The sequence below is a fragment of the Phyllobates terribilis genome, unplaced genomic scaffold, assembly GCF_046119375.1.
Source record: "Phyllobates terribilis strain yellow unplaced genomic scaffold, ASM4611937v1 Scaffold_11__3_contigs__length_659146591, whole genome shotgun sequence".
Classification (NCBI taxonomy): Eukaryota; Metazoa; Chordata; class Amphibia; order Anura; family Dendrobatidae; genus Phyllobates; species Phyllobates terribilis.
Genome location: NW_027362771.1, coordinates 302885842 through 302902559, shown reverse-complemented (window position 1 = coordinate 302902559; position 16718 = coordinate 302885842). Strand labels below are relative to the sequence as shown.

General features: G+C 40.2%; 1 protein-coding gene across 1 annotated transcript in view; it reads left to right on the top strand.

Annotated features, from left to right (window-relative positions):
• The window catches only part of PLXNA4 (plexin A4), a 1035275-nt gene extending 1029291 nt beyond the window's left edge, over positions 1 to 5984 (top strand). The window contains exon 32 of the mRNA XM_073652480.1: positions 3766 to 5984. Within this exon, the coding sequence (XP_073508581.1) occupies positions 3766 to 3861 (96 nt within the window). The 3' untranslated portion in view covers positions 3862 to 5984. The remainder of the gene's footprint in view (positions 1 to 3765) is intronic.
• The last annotated feature ends 10734 nt before the right edge of the window (positions 5985 to 16718 follow it).

Sequence of the window (16718 nt, the reverse complement as noted above, 5' to 3'; positions counted from 1 at the left end):
AGCAGAAATAGTGCATATTGTATGCTTTATGATAATGATTCCCCAGATAGTAAGTAATTCATATGGTGCAATGATTTCCTATGCAGCCAGCAAAGTCAAATCTAACTTGAGAGTTCTAATCTCTGAGCGTTAATGGCTTTCCCTGCTTTATGGCAGGATACATCTCATTGCACAACACATCTCATTGCTCAGCCCATCTCAAATCTAGCAGGAAATTCTTCATTCTAATTAAAAACTTACTTAATTATTGGCTGAGGGAAATTAATTGGCTGCTGATATCAGCTTGCCAGCTCAACAGCTGAGAATAGTTAAGCAAAATGCATAGTTTTACTTTGCACATATGCACGCTGTTTCATTCCAAGGCTATGCCCGAATCTATAAATATTGTTTGGTAAGTATGGTTATACTGAAGTCATTAGAAATCAGCTATTATATTAATTTTAGGGATAATCATTCATTTTATAATGTTCTTTAACTTGTCAACAAACTTGGATGGTATTAGTGATTTAAGAATAACCCACCGACGCTGTTGTGTCTCTAAATCCCAGTATATTTTCTATTATTACAGGATATCAGGTTTAGTGGCTGTACAGCCAAATGAAGAGTTGTTTAAAAGTGTTTGAAATGCAAATTGATTCAACTCAATGATATACTTTCATTGTAATAGCTGCCCCAATTTACCTAGGGAATATGGTAACTACACAAACTAAAATATTTACTAATGAACAACAGGAACCATCCATTCAATATAAATATATGAGCAGTATGGTAGCTTAGTGATTAGCACAGTAGACTTCCAGCGCTGGGTTCCTGGGTTCAAATCATACCAAGTACAGCATCTACAAAAATGTTGTATGTTCTCCCTGTGTTTGTGGGTTTCCTCCGGGTTCTCCAGTTTCCTCCTTTTCCTTTTTTGTGGAATTAATGGCGCTATATAACCGAGTAAAATAAATAAAATGTCCACAGTTAATGTACATGGCATACACAACTTGATCATCAAAAAATAAAATATGTCAAGCCTCTTCTCTAAAGTTAACAGTCATGGTAGGAATGGTGAACATCTATTCATCAAGATAAGTGGGTGTGATTTGAACCTGATCATCTGCCAATATCAAAGCAGTCTGCCCACCATGGGCAATATTGGGGTTAGTGCATTTTGAATATGAACAGGAGCTGCTATGGCCGCGGCCACAAAACAGAGTGAAGTAGAGGCGGAGTTCCACTCCATACACTACATATGGCGATCACTGCCAACAGCTGTTCCAGGTGTCGGCTTCCCACTGATCTGACCTATCCTGAGAATGGATCATCAATGTTAAAGTACCCCTTTAATAACAGTTGTGCAAAATTGATCCATACCACTTAGGAGTGTCTGAAATTGGCCACAGCAGTGCGAAAGCAATCTTACGATACAGCATAATTCACTGAAAAAGAAATTAAAAACTAAGAGTAGAAGACATTTTTTTCCTCAAAAATGTTCTGTCTTGGTTGCTTGTCGCAAAGTTCTGTCTTGGTTGCCTGTCATGGAGATGATATACTTAGGATTACAGTTGACTGTGATCAACTTAAAACAGTGATTTTTGCTCCTACTTCTGTTGCTGTATTACAAGACTTGTTGTAGTTACAGTTGTATAGTGTGTCAACTTTGGTGACATTCGCTATAAACTATAATTGGTTGAATGAATGTGAAAAAATTGGCCTATTCTATTGTCGACAGCTTAATTATAAAGCAATAACTGACATGCTATCATATCTTGGAAAACTCTAATTAGAAATGATACTGTAAAAAGCTTAATTTCCATGCTTCAATCCATAGAGTATAGACATTGTTATGACCACACAACCGGAGTGACAATCATAATAACAGAGGCCAAGTAAATTGAAAAGCCTTACAAAATAAATACAAAAGCAATAAAGGCTGCACATACTGAGAAATTAGAGCAAAGTTCTAGCTATTATTTGGTGAATCTTAGATACTTTAATGAACATTGCTGGCCTCCAATACTTATGTACATCAGTTTTATATACTGCTTATTTTTTGTACTAATGTGAGTATATGTATTTGCTATTTTCTTCTGATTATGTTTGGTGTTTGAAGACATTTTTGCTGTCAGTTGCCCACCAAACCTTTTGATTGCTTAGTATATCCCAATTGCACGTAGAACTGCAGGACTTGTTTGAAAGCTTCTGTCTGGGTGTTGATGAATTAATCTCATTACAACTAGGTTGCAGCATTTCTTCTCTATCTCTATTTGAACCACTTGTGTTCCCTTTGAAAGCATTGCTGACTGCTCCTGCCAGACATTTGCCACAAAATAATTAGTCATTACATACTGCGCTTTTCACTGGTTGATATCACCCCAAATCCTAATTGGTTTCGGAGAACAAAAGAAAACTTGCTTAAGTTAGTGATTCTACTCGAAGGCTTACAATTTATTTGTTAACAAACAGCAGAGAATTTATGTGCGTTAGATGAACATTTTCTAAGAAGATTAGTCCATCAACGCTATATATTTGTAGATAGCTTACGCTTTTTCAAAGAGTGTATCACTGCACTTTTTTAGAGAAGGCTGTCAGTTCCACATAGACCATCAAAATAAACTGATCATTTTGTCAAAGAGCACTGATTCAGAACACCGTATCAATAACTTGTTCTACCATAATTGATCAATTTGACCAACTGATACTAGCTCTGGGCTCATTAAGAAAATAGGAGTGGCCATACACATTACGTGAATAACAATTCCAACAGAACAGCTGACCGCCTATTTGAGTAGCCCTCCTGAATCTCTGCTGATGAAATCCAACTGCCTGATCCTTTTGTTTTCAGGATAGATAAGCTTCTTCCAGAGAAGTCTGACAATGGATTGCAACCCTCTCCATTCAGAACACATGTATGTTCAACCATGCTGAGAATATGTGTGTAAAGAAGGATCAGGAGGAATGGCTGTTGAATGACTGTGTATGGGTTTACCCTTTTGTAATGCCCTGGCAAAAAGTATAAATTTTGAAAACAATGAAGTATTAAAAACCTGTGATAGAAAATTGCAGAATATTCAATATTCAATGAAAAAACTTTACCTAAAACCATTTGCTAAAATATCGATATCATAACTTCAGACTGACTCTTCCCTTATTCCATAACCCTTTCTTAAGTGCTTGCCATTTGTGCCATAAGCTCACTAAAACAAACACAGAGTGATCTGTTTTTCACACGTGACTCTTTACCTGGTTACATGAAAAGACCTCCATTCACATTAGACTAATGTTGTCTGAACCTTCCGTTATCGATGTGTTTGACTGACTGTGTGATAAGTATGGGGGTTCGAACAACAAATGTTGTTGAGGGAGTTAAAGATTCGACTTGTTTCAGATTGCTCATCATTTGTTCTCTCAGAGGTAAGCCGCCGCCAGATGGCTCTCACATGGAGAACACAGCAACGCTCGGAGGAATGTGCACTTCTGAGTATAGGAGAGCTGGCCATGAAGGCTGCTGGCCAAACAATCGACTGAAGCATCATTTGACCTACAACCATCTCATGAGTATGATGAGCTAAGGAACAGACAGACAGAAGCAGAGGCATTTTACAGAAGCATATCAGATTTAAGATAAAAAGTGTAAAAAAGACATTGCAGTTTCAGGATAAGCTATATTTTGTATTGATTTACCTATTTATTTTATATGCAAACTTTATTTCAGGTTAACCATTCCACAATTCTGTATGTACAGTATGTTAACACTTGTATCTTTCTTTTTTGTTGCAGATTTTAACAGCTTTAGATCAAGATGACCAAGCTGGAAAGCAAAAACTTGCCTACAAATTAGAACAAGTCATTGCCCTGATGAGTATAGACAGCTGAAAACTGTTCTTCCAGGGTACCCTGGAAGGGATAAACCAAGCCGTGCCTCAGTCAAGATTGTCATCTTTACCAAGTGCAAGTTCGGATTGGCTGGACGCAGGGTCTTCTGCTTCCTCTTCTTCCTTCTATGAACCTCATGGATAATACAAATAAGGGAGGACATACAGTGTGGAAAACATTGGGATACAAAAACATTCTAGTTAAGACCTCTGCTTACAGAAAAACTATTATGCTATCCAGTATGGAATGCAAAAAAGGTCTGACATGCTGTGCTGCTTTTGGCTTCTTTCCCTGCCATCATTTGGTTTGGATGGAATTTGAACCTAGTATTAATGAATTTTAAACCATAAAAAAATAGAATCCTTCTTTGGCAGAAAAAGGCATTATTGATATCCCAGCTACATGGCTCAAGATGTATCTTCATGTAAACCTTCACATGGAGCATAAAACAAAAACTATCACAATTCCTTTAATCTATCAGAGGCCCTTAGAAGAAAGAAGTTATTCTACTTTTCTAACCATTTTCCTCATTCAACCAACCCAAATAAGCTATTGTCCTGCAAGCTATTCAATGCATCTGCTTCATTTCAATATTCCCAAGAAACTAAAATTGCTTGATAAACTCAAAGTATGAAGAAACAAGAAAGACCATGCAGATGGCTTTCAAAATCCATACTAATGACTTATAATCTAGGTATAAGAAAACATCATACTCCAAAGCTTGGTTCCATCTTACAGTTCATTGAACATTGATCTTCAGCCTCAACAGTTTTCATCATAAGACACAAATACCAATAGCTGTTCTGTTTAATTTGGTAAATGTGCACCATCTTATGCTCCAGGTTTAGAAATTGGTCGGTTTAAGTGAAGTCCTCACATTCCAAATGGTACAGTCAAAGCTTCAAGGTTATTCGCCTGTAGAGTATATTCATAATGGAGGGTTATATACTAAAACCTATTATAAAAATACAACATGATGTATTATGTATGTTTAATTATTTGGAGGCATTGTTTTACATACAGGCAATTACTACAGGAAGCTTTTAATGGATCAAGGTAATTGAATACACTTTAGCACAATTCACTTTAGACCTAATAAGTAATGTAAGATAGGAGAAAAGTAAACTTTTCATCCATTTACACGCAAGTAAAGTCATTTTCATGCATTCAGTCTTGGGAGGATTAAACTTGTTCTTGAAGGCTTGAAATATAAAAGTACATCACTTGTTTTGAAACTGCCATTTGGAAAAAAGGAGCACAAAATTACAATAATCATGCAAAAAATAAATAAAACAGAATATCAGCACAATTTTTATTTGGAATGACAGAAAAGAATGTCTCCAATTGAAAAGATTAGCATTGCCTGTGAATGCAACCAGCATAAGTGACAAGAAGCGACTCATTTTAAGGCTCTTGCTTTGAAATTCCAAGCGATTTCAACACGGTTACTCTAACTTGTTTTGTAATTTTGCAGAATTTACAGTTCAGTATTTTAGAAGGTTAAATTTTACTTTTTCTTTTTTTGGGACAGTAGTAACACATGGAAATCTTCCTATTCTCTGAGCATCTTTTATATTAACTAATAAAGTACATATCACTCAATCAAAGGAATACACTAGAATCAATCCAATATGAAACGAGCTGGAAATTGATAAAAAAAAACCAATTGGTTCATCTCTATTTTTGTTGATAGCACTTAATCCCTTATGCACCTTATTTGAACTTTTCATAGTATTTGCTTTGAATTAGCTGATGGTTACTGAACTCCACTCGCCATTTATTGGAGTCTGAAGCTTTGGATGACTACTCTAATACCAAGCGGAAGGAGAAGCATCACACACAAAGGATTGTAGACAAAACCAAAGGTTATGGTGGCACAACATTGTCACATCTCAAAGGCTTTCTTCTCCTCCTCATGAGGATAGTGATGGAAAGGACAAATCCGTTTGCATTTGTGTCTGCTCCAGTCCCGATATCTCGCATGAAATGTAGGAAGATGATAAGTAAACAATTGGATTTGCACAGCTGTACAGAAAGAATACAAGTAGACCACTATGCTATCTAACTCAATCAACCTTTATTTGTATGGTACATATTTTTTTTCCAGTTTTTGTTTTTTTTTTTCAAATAAAAATGGCAACCTCAGACAAGTAAAACATAAAAAAAGAAAATAAGTACATATAGAAAAATGTAACTTTTCTTGTTGACCATTGTGAGCTTCAAAGCTGCCTGTCTTTATTCCCTTTACTTTTTTATTTCTTATTCTGACCTTCTTCTTGCCTTGAGATCTGCCAGATTTGTGCTGTGAATGTGTAGGGTCTTGGCCCTGGAGTCCCAGAGGTACATACCTTAGCTTTCAGGGTTTATTTTTATTTTTTTTTAAACTGAAAATAAAGCATGTTAATACAGTTAATTCTGAGAGAATACTAAAGCCTTGCTGATGATGTGGATGTGGTTTCCATTTTATTCCTTCCTTTTTTAAGTTCTTTCCTTTTATTTTGTCTGCCTGAGAGCATTGATCTGAGTGGTTTGTCATGTGACTATATTCAATGTTAAGGTGGAAACTTTATCAAAGTCTTCAAAATAGAATTGGTTTATGAAATGAATAGATAGTGTTGCTAAACCTGTGCAATGCTATAACTTATTCCATAAACCTTTAAATTCAGCCTTAAACAGAAAGAACTTTAAGGCTCACAAACATATACAAGGGTTGAGGTCCTAATCCAGGCTACCTAAATAATACATAAATTGCACTGGCATTGTTAAAAAAAACAACAAGCCTATTCCACTCTTTCCCTCATGGAGGACCATTGAAGCCTATTGTACAAAAATAAAGACTTCAAAGCGGGGAAATGAGAAAGTATTCACTATTGTATTTCCTGGTAATAAAAATATTAATTTAATTGTAAGTAAAGTTGATTTGGAGAACAAATTCAGAGAAGGAGATAATTATTAAAAGTTAAAAAGAAAAATATACCTACTGTAATATATAAGTAAAATACCTCCTATAACTAATATTGGGTTTAGCATCGGCAAGTTTAATATCTAGCACACGTGTCATATGTCATCAAACCTCTTGGTGTTTAGTTAATGTTTCATTTTGTGCATGTATGACAAACTCTGATGTGTCCCTCAATACCATTTACAAGTTGCACTTTCAGGCTTCAGACTCTACCAATCTCTGATAATGTACAAGATCCAAGGACTCCACCAAATTTAAGTTGAAGATACACAAAAAAACATAGAATATAGCATTATGACAAAGCCAATTCCTAGTCAGAAGGTTCCCGTTCTGTATTGCATATGTGTTGTATGAATATACAAAAGAGATTATGCTTTTATCTACAACTTCATCTTCAGTTCGGAGACTTTGAGTCCTTGGATCTTGTACTGTGCATATAAAAAAAAGATATATATCCAGAAACTGTCCAAAGCTGCTGATAATGGTTCTTCATGCTAACACAAATATCCGTTTCATCATTAAAATGTATAATGATGTCAGAAGTTAAAGAGCTGTGAGTCTGATGAAATCATTAAAATGTTACATTGGTTTTCCAGGATTTAACATTTATAGCGTATCATTAGCATAAGCAATCAATCCAAGAAAGGTGGGATCACATACCTTAGAAGCCCCCGGAATGCTACTGCCCTTTCACTGCAGTACTGTATATAAAAGCAAGTTAGTAGAGGCAATGAAGGTGTGTTACATAGGTGCTATATTTACACCTAAAGACTACATAGTCAATGTTCAAGCAAACCTAAAAATGTTTACTAACATTGTAATTTTTACATTTTGGGTGGAAATCTTATTTTAAATGGAGTCTGTCACGGCTAAATAAATATATTCAAAATAAAATAGAGAGAAAAATCAGCAGTATACATTTTAATGTGTTAATAATTGAGAAATTGACTTTTAATCCATATACAAATTAGGGTCTATGCTACACCCTTGGCTTAGTTATTGCTCAGTGCACCGTTGCTCCCTCAATTTGCATTTTTAGCACTCTCGCTGATCCTGCTAGACAGCACTCACTTACCCAGGTGATTGCTGTCCGAACTCAATCTACTTTCCTGCGTGTGTGCACTGACACATAAGGAGCCCAGTGGTGTGCACCCAGTATGTGTACTCTCTGAACCCTGGATCCTGTCTGTGGTCACCGCTACCATGATGCATCTGAAAATGTAGCGATCAAGCGGCTTCATGTAGGAGGAGGGAGTGGAGAACATCTCTTACGTATGTCTTCTGACATCATTCCATCAATGTGAAGGGATGCAAATTGAGTTCAGGCAGTGATTGCTTTGGGGAAGCGAGCACTGTCAGTCGGGATCAAATAGAATGCCAAAAATAAAAATTTTAGGTTATAATGGTGCATTGAGCCCTTAAGTCCACACTATACATTTTTAAGTAGTTTATTTTGCATTTTGGGGGTGACAAACCTAAATTAGCTATGCAGATCATTATGTCACATGGAATGTACACCTTGTGTACGTATGTGTATGCTTATGTTGCTTTTAATATGCCGTATAACCATTGATCTGTTTCATAATTGTGGAAAACTTTTATTTAACCACTGAATATTGATTGAAAGGTATCATTTTTCTAGTTGACAGTTAACTGTACATATGTATTCATATAAAGTTTAAAAATCAAAATAATAATAATGACCATTTCCAAATGTTTGATGCAGGGCATTAAACTTCACTCTGAGAAAACAGACATTTCTGTGTGATTATACTATTAACTTCAATCAAATGTGCGATATGGTCATTTGACAGTGAGTTACCATCAGTTAGATTTTCACTCTATTGAACTTAAACTTTTCTCTCAAAGGGATTTAGAAATGTAAAAAACAGGTGCTAAGTTATTTTTGTACCATGTACGATCCCTCTAACATTATTGTTGCTTGATATCAGTCAAAGCTTATATTGACTGCCCAGGTATAATATCAAAAATCTGTAAAACAATACGTACAGTGGATGATCATCGTTTGCTCCTGGTATGCTTTTATATTAAGCTCCATAAGAGCAGGGCTCTGATCTGTGACTAAAATTTAACTACAGAGCCTACAGGGACAATGCAGTAGTCTAAGACACGCCTCCTGTCTCATGATTGGTTCAAACTGCTGTTTGAGCACTCTCCCTGCTGATTTGCTTCTTTATATTGGGTATAACACATGTCTATCACATGTTTCCCAGGAGGTTAGTGTTTAAAGAGCTAGTTCAGAATGATTACTAAAATTAGATTACTAAACCAACAGTGAGAAAAAGAGGATTATTAGCCAATTGCCGCACATATACTGAAGGGAATGAGCCTTAGTACGGGGAGCTTAGAGTGTTGCTTTAAATTGCAGTTTAGTTAATTTACCTGGGTTAAATATGAACAAATAGAGCAAAAGAATAAAGAAGACTGCTTATCAGCATTATATATGTGTGGCTTTAGAAATGCATATAATATTATGGTAATCTTTACCATTACTTAGATTACTGAAAACAAATATTCAACAGATCTCTCTGTTACTTCTGATATATTCCACATAAATTCCCACAAACCTTATTTGTTTGCAAAACTGTTTCTATTTTTATAATGCTAATCCAGTTACTTACTTCTTCTTTGGATATAAATCCTCTTCCTTTGTATAAATTATATTCCTCTATTATAGTGACAGAGATTCTGCTCTTCTTTATAGATGCATTTTATTGGCTTAGTTAACATGGTTTATTGCAATCCATTAGTTAACAATCCTCTAAGCGTCTTCCAGGTTTATAGATATCTAAAAGAAGGTGGAAAATCCCAAGGCTAAGATTGATGACGAATATTATCTCAAATTATTCTATTAAAGTTCTGTTGTCTTCCTGTTGCATTGTACTGAATCTAATGATTGCAAAATGTGCAGTATAAGATGCTTTCCTTTCCATACCCATTAAATAGTATTGTAATATTTAGAAAGTCTGCACATAAAAAAGCTTGCAAAATATCTATGCAAGACAAAATCTCCTTCTGACCAGGAATACTAATAAATACTCTTCAAAGTAAGAACTCTGCACAAAACGTTTTGGGCCACAAGAGTTTTTGATAAAGTTTCCACCTGTGTAATCATTACTTTAGAGTTCAGTGTTACTGAGAGCCTCAAAGAGATAAAAATACATATAAGAATGGAGGTTTTTATTATCCTAGATATACTATTTAAATTGGAAAAAAAAGAGTTGTAACTTGGTAAAGGCAAGCTTCTGTAACTTTGTTATAATTAATTGTATACCTGTGTATGTAAATATAATGCATTCCTATTTTGCAGTCCAAAACAAAGGAAAAAAAACTATTTGTAATATAGAATAAAGTTTATTTAAAAAAGTGTTCTTTTTTTCTTTTTACATAAACTAGTTAAGCAGCAACTAAAGTAAAAAATTACTCTTTTTAAAAGACTGGGGGGTAGTGCATGACAGAGGAATGACCTTATTGGTGTTCTTCTGATCCTTGTGTCATGCACTGCCCCATAGATGCTATATTCGTCTTAAGGATATTTCCGAACTAATATACAGTAAAAATGGTTGACTTTCAATAATCTGCTAGGACAAATGTATAATAGAATAGCAGATGCTGTTTTATCTAGAATAGCCCTTTAAAAAGTTACTTTAGACTTCATGAAGAAGCAACATAGAATCTACACTTAATGTGCTGTCATTTGAAGTTGTTGCAATCTGCATAGATATAGTTGTAGCAAAAGACAAACTCTTGATGCACCAGGAATGATTGATCATTGCACCGAGCAATTGCGAACAAATTATGTTGCACAGGCACCTCAATAGGATGTGAATGAGTGGCTGTGCTACACAGTTTGGGCTGGTGTTTAATAGTGTTGAGCCACCCCCGTAGTGTTCGAGTTCGGTTCGGTTCATCGAACACCCGTGTGTTCGCCGAACTGTTCGTCGAACTGTTCGTCGAACACCTTCGAACACCGTTAAAACCAATGGCAGGCAAACAAAAACACATAGAAACACATAGAAAACACCTTCAAAGGTGTCCAAAAGCTGACAAACTGCTCAGAAGACACAACTAACACATGGAAAAGTGACAAGTACATATAGTCATGCGAAAATAAAAGAGGTGGAGGAGTAAAAGGAGGGGGAGACACAGATATAGGCATGTCATGCCCTTCTAAAATCCAAAAAGTGAGAAGCCGACACGGCCAGTCCGCTCCTGCCCGTGCCACCTCCGTGTCGCCGGGTTTGTGCCAGAGCCGCGGTGAACCCTGATGGCCAGCCCCCCTCTCCCAATACTGGTGCCTGTCCGCTGGTGGGTCGAGCGAGCCCCCCTGTGGTGGAGGCAGCTCTAAGCTTTTTAATTTAAATTGTCTCTCTAATTTGAATGAATACACTTTAAATCCATTTACAAGGATCTATTGGAGGGCAAGTCTCATGCCAGCAGCCGCGTAATTCCAGCTCCAGTAGCGTCCACTAAAGCTGCTGCAGTTAAAAAGCTTTTATAAGGATCGAGCTCGGCTGTCCACCGCAAGGCATCCTACTGCCAGTCCCAGCCCCTATGCCTTGGGGTGCCTCCTGATGCTCTTCACTGAGTATCCCATGGTCCCGAAGCATTTCCTTTGAAAAAATTAAGTGTCTAAACTACAGGAGGTGTAGCTTGCTTAACAGCCGGGATAATCCGCTGACTAGCAGACACTGCTACTAGGCACAAAGTATTTCCTGGGCTAGATGCAGTTAAAAATTTGTAATTAGATACTCTCGTTGGATGCTGAGAAAGCATTCCATAGAGTCTCCTGGCACGCCATATATGATTCTCTTAAAAAGCTTGGGGTAGGGGTCTAGGGGACCCTTTTATAGCCAAAATCACGGCCCTGTATCGCAATACGTCACCTAGGCTGAAGATAAATGGAACTGTAGCACCCTGAGGGCTCGGTTGCTACAGACGTATTGCACCTCACCCAGAGGTGTGATATCTCACTCTCAGGTAAGGATGGAGTGTGGATCAGGACCCGACACCTGCATGCATTACACCACATTGCCGTGGGGCAGGGCGACCAATATGCCCCTGAGATGGGCACGACAGTCCCTATCCCTGGCTGGAGTGGGGGGAGGGAACACTGAGGAAGGGGAACCCTGTAGTGCAGGAGCAGGGAGGAAGCAGTTCCTGGGTGCATTGAGAAGGGAGTATAAAAGGTGGGCACCATCTTAGTTCAGTGCAGAGAAGTCTGAGCAGAAGTGGCAGGGAGCAGGGGCTCTGCATGAGCTCTGCTCCGGAGGCGGGCCTAGTAACAGAGGCCCAGGCCTGGAAGAGGGAGAAGGAAGGAAGAGGAGCGGAGAAGGCTCCAGGAACGAGGAATGAAGGGATCCCAGGGGTGCGGACGGGCGAGTCACCACCGCACGCCCGAATCCACCTGCGTGGAGGGGTCAGGCCAAAGGGGGAGACCGGTCCCCGAACTAGTGGAGGCAGGAAACGACCCTCAGCTAGAAACCGGAGGCTCTGACATTTTATGTGGCGCAGCCCCTCGCTACACCCGCTAGGAAGGCACCACATAGGGTCAGGGAAACTGGCGCCAAGCTTACCAAGAGGAGGCCCGAGGCAGCCGGACAGAAGTGTTGGTAAGAAAGGCCAGACAAAGGACACACAAAGGGGGTCCTGTGAAGTGCTCCAAAGTTATCTGGGAGTTGTCTGAGCCCCTCACCTGGTGAGCACAGTACGACGTGGGCAGCTGTTACCTGCAGACGTGGTCTGGATAATAAGAACTGTGAGTAAAGGCCCTGGACTGCATCACTGCCTCCGTGTCGTTACTGCTGCTGCCCTGCACCATCACCCCCATCCTCCGCATACACTGCCCTGAGGCTATACTCCTCCCGTGGGGAGTTATGCTACGCTCTGCTGCACCCACAACACCAGTCTCAGCGGTCTGCCCTGTAGCGGCGGTTCACTCTGACCGCAATCCACGGGTGGCGTAGTCGGACATTTAAACATCAAAACCACATAAATAGTTCCGCCACTGGTTTGACCGCCCTGAGCCACGGAACCGGGTCGCCGCCACGAAGACTACAACCACCAGCATCCACCAAAAAGGGTCCGGCTCCGGGTGTCCCAAGGCCCAGGGGGTGCGTCAGAACATTTTCATCACCTTTCACAATCACCAATGGGACAAGGCAGGGATGTCCTCTGTCCCCTCTCTTATACATCCTAGTGATGGAGCACCTGCTCTCATCAATTCGCCATAACCCCAATATTAGGTGGATTGAGGTGGGAGGCACCGAGTACAAGTGCTCTCTATTTGCTGATGATGTCCTAGTATATATCACTCAATCACATATATCCATCCATGCTGTTATGGCTGAAATAGATCACTTTGTTACATGGTAAAATTTTAAAATCAATGCAGCGAAGTCTGAGGCCCTTGATGTCTCCCTCCCCAAATCCATATAGGATTCCATCCAGTCCAACTTTCCCTTTGCCTGGCCCTCACAGGGTATCAAATACTTAGGAATTCCTATTCATAGAGACCTCTCCCATCTATGTTATCTTAATTTTGGGCCCTTTATTGAACAATTCCATACAGACCACGGTTGGCAAGTTAGAACTGTAAGATTCACTACGTGAACCGCTGGTGTTTTGTGGAAAAGCACATGTACACCGCGTTCCAAATTGTTATGCAAAAAGTGTTTAGGAGTGATAAGGGAAGAATTTGTTTGTTTGTCAGTTAAACTCATTGATGGTGATGTGTGTCAGGGCTCTTTATATCACTGTAAGCAATTGCAGACACCTGTGCTAATTAGTTTGGCAGGTGTGTCCAATGAAAGGCAAGACTACTTAAGAAGGCTCTCTCACATTATTAAGCAGCCTACATTTTCTGCCAAAATGGGAAAGAAAAAGGATGTGTCGGCTGCTGAGAAGCAACAAATTGTGGAGTGTTTAGGTCAAGGCATGACTACAATCAACATTGTGCGATGATCAGGATGAAGTGTCTTGGCAATCAAGAAGTATGTAGCTGATTCACAGTACACACGTGTGCGTGCTGATAAGGGCAAATTGAGGACTCTTTCCTACAGGCAATTACGTCAGTTTGAAAGAGCAGCGGCAAAAAAGCCTTGTCATAGCAGCAGACAAGTTTTTGAAGCTGCTTGTGCCTCCAACGTCCCCCGAACAACAAGATGCAGGGTCCTTCAGAGGTTTGCAGCTGTGCATACGCCATCCTGTCGACCTCCTCTATCCACTTCACACAAGCAGAAACGGCTCCAATGGGCCAAACATTACATGAAGACTGATTTCAAAACTGTTTTGTTCACGGATGAGTGCCGTGCAGCGCTCGATGGTCCAGATGGATGGAGTGGAGGATGGCTGGTTGATGGACACCCCACGCAAACACGGCTACAGCGCCAACAAGGAGGAGGTGGAGTAATGTTTTGGGCTGGAATCATGGGGAGAGAGATTGTCGGCCCCTTTAGGATCCCTGAAGGCGCTAAAGATGAACTCCATAATGTATGTGGATTATCTCAAACAGCACTTCCTGCCATGGTTCAAGAAGAAGAACCGTGTATTTCACAGCAAGATCATTTTTCTGCATGATAATGCACCATCTCATGCTGCACATAAAACATCTGCATCTCTGGCTGATATGGGCATAAAAGGGGACAAACTTATGGTGTGACCCCCATGCTCCCCTGACCTCTACCCCATTCAGAACCTTTGGAGCATCATTAAAAGGAGTGTCTATGATGGCGGGAGGCAGTTCACATCTAAGCAACAGCTCTGGGAGGGTATTCTGTCCTCATGCAAAACAATTGAAGCAGAAACCATCCAAAACCTGACAAATTCAATGGACGAGAGAGTTCAGAAGCTCCTTTCGAACAAGGGGTCCTATGTGAAAATGTAACATCACCTAGAATAAAGTTTTGAGTTGAAAACTGTTTGATTTCAGTTTCTAACAACCTGCTAATGCTTATAATTTCAAAAATGACCATTTTTTTGGTCTTTATTAAAATGAAAAGGTTGATCGAAAAGTTTGGGGGATCTAAGAGTGTGGCAACCCAGTAGTCATGATTACTTCGAATTCTGACAATATGAGGGTCATGCTGCAGGTAGTGCAGCAAGAAGGCACTTATGTGTCTTGCGCATCTCGGAGCCCCAAAATTATTTTCCGGGCTAGATGCAGCTAAAAATTATTTTTAATTTTAATTCTGGTGGAGCTTATTATAGATGGCCTAATAGGATCAGTGCTGCACACTGCTACAAAGCCCAAATTATTTTCCAGTCAAGATACAGATAAACATGATTAGTAATTTGAAAGCTTAAAACGTTTGGTAGGGTGATTTTAACCAATCATCAAGCTTTTACTCTCCCCAGCATGACACAGGGGTAGAAAAGTCGTTTCGGATCCATGATTTGTTCATCTTTATGAACGTGAGTCTGTCTACATTATCAGTGGAGAGCCGCGTGCGCTTATCTGTCAGCACACCACCAGCAGCGCTGAACACACGTTCAGACAGAACGCTGGCTGCGGGGCATGACAAGATCTCCAAGGCGTAAGTGGCTAGCTCCGGCCATTTATCCAGATTGGAAGCCCAAAAAGAGCAAGGGTCCAGTGACACAGTCGTGGCTTCAATGTTTACTTGGAGATACTCCTGTACCATCGTCTCTAGGCGTTGACTATGTGTCAGACTTCTTGTCTCCTGTGGCCTTGCAAAGGATGGGCTAAAAAAGTGGTGAAATGATTCCGCAAAATTGATGTTACCAGCAGATACTGTGGTTCTGTTACGGTTTGAGTGCTGAACACTTGACGGTCCCACGGTTGGCAAGTTGGAACTGTGAGATTCACTACGTGCACCACTGGTATTTTGTGGAAAAGCACATGTAAGATTCTGCAACAGTCTCTGCTGATACTCCTGCATGCGTGCATCCCTTTCTATGGCAGGAATAATTTCTGCAAATTTACTTTTGTACCGGGGATCTAACAGTGTGGCAACCCAGTAGTCAGGATTATTTCTAATTCTCACAATTCGAGGGTCATGTTGCAGGTAGTGCAGCAAGAAGGCACTCATGTGTGTTGCGCATCCAGGAGCACCAAGTCCCTGTTGTGTTGGTGGCGAGGTAACAATCATGCTTCCATCCTCTGTCCTCTCCCCCCAACCTCGCACAACAGAAATGTGATCAAGGTCTCCCTCATCTGATGAGTCTTCTATCAGTTCGTCCTCCACTTCTTCCTGGGCTCCTGCACCTTCCTCACTAGTTTGGCTGCTACCATGCGCCCTGGTAAAACCATCTCCCCCACCCTCACATGCCTGCCGCCTTGGTGCTGCCGACCTTCTGGACCTTGCAGATGTTAGCCCTTCCGCATACAACTCCTCCTCCTCTACTTCCTCCACCTCCTCTTGTGCCACCACCTGACTCCGAATTCTGTTTAACATGTGCTCCAGCATGTAAATCACCGGAATAGTCATGCTGATAATGGCATCGTCAGCACTAAACATCTTCGTCGCCATTTCAAAACTGTGCAGAAGGGTGCATAGGTCCCTGATCTGAGACCACTCCTCCAGCGTGATTTGCCCCACCTCTGAATCTCGTTGGCCCAGGCTATACGTCAGAATGTATTGCACCAGGGCTTGTCGGTGCTGCCACAGTCGCTGCAACATGTGCAGAGTTGAATTCCACCGGGTAGGCACATCGCATTTTAGCCGGTGAAGTGGCAGGCCCAACGACTTCTGTAGAGATGTAAGTCGCTGAGCTGCGGGATGCGAACGGCAGAAGTGAGCACACAGCGACCGTGCCCTCTGCAGAAGGCCATCTAGTCTGGGATAGTGGGCTAAAAATTGCTGGACAACCAGGTTCAACACGTGAGCCATACAAGGCACGTGTGTGACATTGC